This window comes from Brassica napus, chromosome C5 (genome assembly GCF_020379485.1).
Source record: "Brassica napus cultivar Da-Ae chromosome C5, Da-Ae, whole genome shotgun sequence".
Lineage (NCBI taxonomy): Eukaryota > Viridiplantae > Streptophyta > Magnoliopsida > Brassicales > Brassicaceae > Brassica > Brassica napus.
This window is the reverse complement of record NC_063448.1, coordinates 48,363,501-48,369,057: the sequence shown is the minus strand read 5'-3', so window position 1 is coordinate 48,369,057 and position 5,557 is coordinate 48,363,501. Positions and strand designations below refer to the sequence as shown.

The window sequence follows — 5,557 nt, the reverse complement described above, 5'->3', positions numbered from 1 at the left end:
GATATTTTGGATTCAAAAAATTCACCTAATAATCAATGTAAAACAAGTCTTCAAAAGATCACAAAAAAAACTCTTACATTTCGAAAGCCAGTTCAAGAAAAAAAACAACTCTTCAAAATTTATGTTTTCTTTGCATTTTTACCCTAATCTCCGCGGGCGTATGTAAGAAAAAACATACGATTAGAACCAAATTAGCGTTTTATGTGGCCATTTAAAAGAATGGTAACGCTGACTCTGTGAAGCATTTTTCAGCACACCTTTCAGAAAAAAATATCTAGCAAAAAAAGAGAGAGAGGAAGAATCTCAGAGTAAATATTACTCGACCATCATATGAGCTTCTCCTACCATCATAACCAAATCATCCGACCACAGTGCTAGATTCTAAACGTAGAAGGAACTCGCCATGGAGAGCACCGATTCTCCCGGTGGTCCTCCACCGCCGCCGCAGCCTAACCTTCCTCCAGGATTCCGGTTTCACCCAACCGACGAAGAACTAGTCGTTCACTACCTTAAACCCAAAGCCGCCTCCGCTCCTTTACCTGTCGCCATCATTGCCGAAGTCAATCTCTACAAATTTGATCCATGGGAACTTCCAGGTACGTATAATCATCATCATCATTTCTTTCTTTTCTTGAATACCAGGAGCATCTGGGTCAAGGCCCATGCATAACCTCGCTAGACCCGAAACCATAGCAGATAATAATAGTTTCATTTAAAGCATCACTCATCATCCTAGTTTTTACATCTTCTTTTATTCTAAAACTTTTTATGAATTTTTTCTTCCTTCCTCCGGATATAATTTATCTTTGACGTGAGATCTAACTTTTTTGTTTTGTTCTGATAGCCAAGGCATCGTTTGGTGAGCAGGAATGGTACTTCTTCAGTCCTAGAGATCGGAAGTATCCGAACGGAGCTAGGCCGAACAGAGCGGCAACGTCAGGGTACTGGAAAGCGACGGGTACTGACAAACCGGTGCTAGCCTCTGACGGTAACCAAAAGGTCGGCGTGAAGAAGGCACTGGTCTTCTACAGGGGCAAACCTCCAAAAGGTATTAAAAGTGATTGGATCATGCATGAGTATCGTCTCATAGACAACAAACCGAACAACAGACCACCAGGATGTGACTTCGGCAACACGAAAAACTCCCTCCGGGTATGTAATAATATTAATAACATACTAGTAACTATTCTTGATATTGTCTTTGATGATTTCATTATTAATTTAATATTTTTTGGAATATTCTTATGTTAGCTTGATGATTGGGTGCTATGTCGCATCTACAAGAAGAACAACGCAGGTCGACATGTGGATAACGATAAGGATCATGACATGATCGATTACATCTTCAGAAAGATCCCTCCGTCGTTATCAATGGCGGCTGCTACCACCGGACTTCACCATAATGTCTCTAGGTCTATGAACTTCTTCCCCGGCGGTTACGGAATTTTCTCCGACGGCGATCACGGTTTGTACAACGGAAGTGGCATGATCAACAACAACATAGCCGTCTGCAGCAACGTTGCTGGCCCCGTTAATAGTGATCCTAACGCCGTCGGTAACTGTTTGAATCCTGCTTCTTCCTCTGGACCGATGATGATGGCGAACCTGAAACGAGCTCTTCCGGTGCCATTTTGGCCTGCAGCGGAGGAAGAGCATGATGTATCTCCGAGCAAACGCTTTCACGGCGGAGCAGGAGGAGGAGACTGTTCAAACATGTCTTCTTCAATGATGGAAGAGACACCACCGTTGATGCAACAACAAGGTGGTGTGTTAGGAGATGAGTTAACGACGTCGTATCAGTTACCTGGTTTAAACTGGTACGCCTCTTAAATCGATCTGTGTGTTCGCCGCCGGTGTGAAAAAAATTTCCGGTGACAGTGACGAATTGCAGTGTACGAATTTTATGATTGGTGGGGCCATTTGCATTGTGTAATTTGAGATTTGTGTATATATTTTGGGTTAATTAGGGGATTTAGAGAGGGGGAGATGTGAGGCAAAGGATCATACACAAACATAGGATTATTGAAAGAGTATACTGTTTTCTCAATTTAAATGTTGAAATGTAAAAATACACATACGTAGGTGTTTAAATATAGATTGTGTAGATGGATATAGTAATCTCAATGATATTTTGAGCTTGTATTCTCTTTGTAAAAAGAAACAATAAAAATAAATATAAATAAAATAGTTGTGTAACTGTGTATTTTTCACGTTTGGAGTCTACATTTTATATCAAACTATAAATTAAGCCACTGAATGAAGACTCTTATTACTTATTAATCACAATTTAAAATTTAATTATTGAGAGAAATACTCTAAAATATTACTAAATCATAATTTACAAAAATAGCACGCTATATAAAAATAAAATAATATTTTGAAAAAAAATAAAAAAATGTAATGATTTTATATTTGATTTTAGAATTTACTGATTATGATTTCGAATTTGGTATTTTAAGGGATATAAATCAAGGTAAAATTTAGTAATTTGTGAAAAAAAAAAATTTTGCTCAAATGAATGCTATTTTGAAAAGTTTATCATGCTATTTTGGGTATTTTAAAAATACTATTTTTGGAGTTTTACCTAATTATATATTTATATTTAAATCGGTCACTAATTTATTCGTCGGTTTTATTAAAATATTGGTGGTAAATAAATATAAGGCTTGTGTATTTTTCTTTTTTTTTTGGTAGAAGGCTAGTATATTTACCAAACAAAAAATGAAAAAACTTCTTAAATATATATCATTTAAAGTTATAAGTTATATGTAGATTCTGAAAATTATACTTTTTCAGCACTTGTGATTTAAAAAAAAAATAGACTAAGTTATTAGCCTGGTGGATTATAGGCTTATCTATGTCAAGCCCATGACTTGCTTTATAAATTATATCCAAACTCTTTTGAAACGACGCAGGGGCCATGAATGTGTGTATACATTAAAATATAGACATTTATATAGACATTTTATTGTTAAAAATAGTGAAGACCAATCTTATTTGGAAACATCCTGAACATATAAAAAAGTAATGATAGGTATCAACTACGTTGTGTAGATAAGGAATTTCAATAATTGTTTGTAAAGCTATAAATATAATATAGTTTAATACGATGGCCATCTCACGTTGATTGTGATTTTTCTTTTTATTTTCTATATATATTTTGTGTGTAATTTATACCATACCAATACTCAAATTTGTAAGAAATTATATTATCAACCCACAAAAAGTATGTTTTAAACATAAAAGATTGATGTTTCAAAAAAAAAAAGAAAAGAAAACATAAAAATTTGCGAATGTTTTATGTAATAATCTAGCTAGCATGTAACCTACATTTTTTTTTCCTTAGGATATTTGTCATTAATTCTTAATAAGGCCTCTATAACGTCTAAAACGTAAATAAAAAAAACCTATAACTAAATGACAGCTAGCTTATTTATTATATATTCATCTTACATTAACAGTAGTATATTTTTTTACTGAATCATAATTAATAATATGACTTTGAACAAACAACCTCCTAGTTAAGACCATCTTACAGTAAGAGTGTTTCCAGATATGTTCAGGTGTGAGTGTCATTTTTTTTAACATTATGGGTGTCATTTTCTTTTGTTTACAACTTTTTATTTTATCAACAAGACTTAAAATTTGATCTGACATTTCCAAATATATTCCATTAACCATAGGTCATACAAGAAAGGTCGTGACTGATCAAAGATTTTGGTTAAAAGCTTTTTTGTTTGTTTGTAAATGCATGGGTCAATTATAAACGCTAATAGGCAGCAAGTATTCTTTGGACATGATTTTTGACGTCTTTATTTAGCGATTATGTTTTGATATCTTGTAAACCTTTTTGACAGTCTTTGGACATGATTTTACGGCAAGACACATGTAAAATGTCTTTTAAAGATATTTCGACGTTGAGGATTTTGAAACACTTAGATAAAAAATTAGTATACACGATTATATAGGGGTTACTAGGTGTTTTCCTGCACCAAGTGCAGTAATTTTTTTTTAAATCTAACTTATATTTAAAAATAAATTTTATTAAATATTATAGATTTTACTATTTTCTTACTAATATTTAATATAGATTTGATATATATTAAACCAATTTGTATAAAACTAATAAAAATAATATAAAATTGTATAATTATCAAATATTTAACCTAAACAATATTTATAAAATTTGTAGATATATAAGATTAATGATCTTACGATTAGATATTAATTTTTTTTTAAAAATTGTAGAAAATTTTAAAAGCATTAGTAATACAAATTGTATAAGTATACAAAATAATAATATTTTGAAATTTGAAATGTTATATATGAATATATTTATTTTATAGATGATGTATGAGCTATTACCATATTTTAAAAAAATTTACCAAAAAGAAATATCAATATTAAATGTAATATATGAATTATTACCATATTCTAATAAGTTTGCTAAAAATATAAATCAACATTAAATGAAATTATCTATGTCATATTTTTTCGGAAGTCATGTCATGAATTTCAGTAGCCATGTCATATTTGTTTTGTGAAACTGATTGTAGAAATGACATGTGGCAAAATCACTTCGTAAATATAGTATAGGAGAATTTTTTTTAAAATCTAACTTATATTTAAAAATAAATTTTATTAAATATTATAGATTTTACTATTTTCTTACTAATATTTAATATAGATTTGATATATATTAAATCAATTTGTATAAAGGGGGGTTATTGGTAGTTAAATTTTGAAGGAGTTATAAAATTTAGAGATTCTATTGTTATTGGTTTATGTATTCTTACAATCTTGTTAGAATCATTAGTTATTGGTTTATGGACTTTTAAATTCTATATAAAATCATTTGTTATTCAAAAAGTTTAGTTTTTATTGATTTTTTAATTCTAGTAAACTCTCTTGTTATTGGGACATAAATTCTCTCTAGTTTTACTCATAACACTCAACTTTATGAATATCATCTATACTCATAAGATTCTTAGAATCTATATAACAAAAAACACAAATATACAAATACAAAAAGTTGTGTATTACATTTTTGTTGTCATGTGAAAGATAATTGTAAAAAAAAAAATTAAAGATAAAAAATTTATTAAAGATAACATAATCAAGAATCATGAAAAAATCATAGGTTGAACTTAGAAAACTTTAAACAAAAATCAAACAAGACAAATTCAAATATTAAACAATAAAAAAAATTATTTTAACATCAAATAACTATATTTCTTGAAATAAAAAAAATTAAGTATTTTTATTGAAAGATAAATCTGGAAAGAAAGACATATATGGAAATTCATGCTATTCAATCATAATCAATGACAATTTATGCAATACATATGACAAGAATTCATCAAATCTACTTAACTCTTAAAAATCTTTGAACTTTAAAAATTTTCAGATTCCACGCAAATTTCATTTTCATTAGGCCCCCCTAAAACTAATAAAAATAATATAAAATTGTATAATTATCAACTATTTAACCTAAACAATATTTATAAAATTTGTAGATATATAAGACTAATGATCTTACGATTAGATGTTTAAATTT

General features: G+C 29.7%; 1 protein-coding gene across 1 annotated transcript; it reads left to right on the top strand.

Moving 5' to 3' along the window:
• Positions 1-230: 230 nt before the first annotated feature.
• Positions 231-2,196, top strand: LOC111206569 (NAC transcription factor 56-like). The gene is made up of 3 exons (XM_048757007.1): positions 231-596; positions 845-1,152; positions 1,252-2,196. The coding sequence occupies exons 1-3, from the start codon at positions 404-406 to the stop codon at positions 1,828-1,830; spliced, it is 1,080 nt and encodes a 359-aa protein (XP_048612964.1). The 5' UTR covers positions 231-403; the 3' UTR covers positions 1,831-2,196.
• The last annotated feature ends 3,361 nt before the right edge of the window (positions 2,197-5,557 follow it).

Bases quoted from the DNA above. Each gene is read 5' to 3' on its own strand.
- LOC111206569 (XM_048757007.1), top strand. From the start codon at position 404: ATGGAGAGCACCGATTCTCCCGGTGGTCCTCCACCGCCGCCGCAGCCT. The intron at 597-844 runs GTACGTATAATC...TTGTTCTGATAG, and splicing joins TGATCCATGGGAACTTCCAG to CCAAGGCATCGTTTGGTGAG. The intron at 1,153-1,251 runs GTATGTAATAAT...TTCTTATGTTAG, and splicing joins ACACGAAAAACTCCCTCCGG to CTTGATGATTGGGTGCTATG.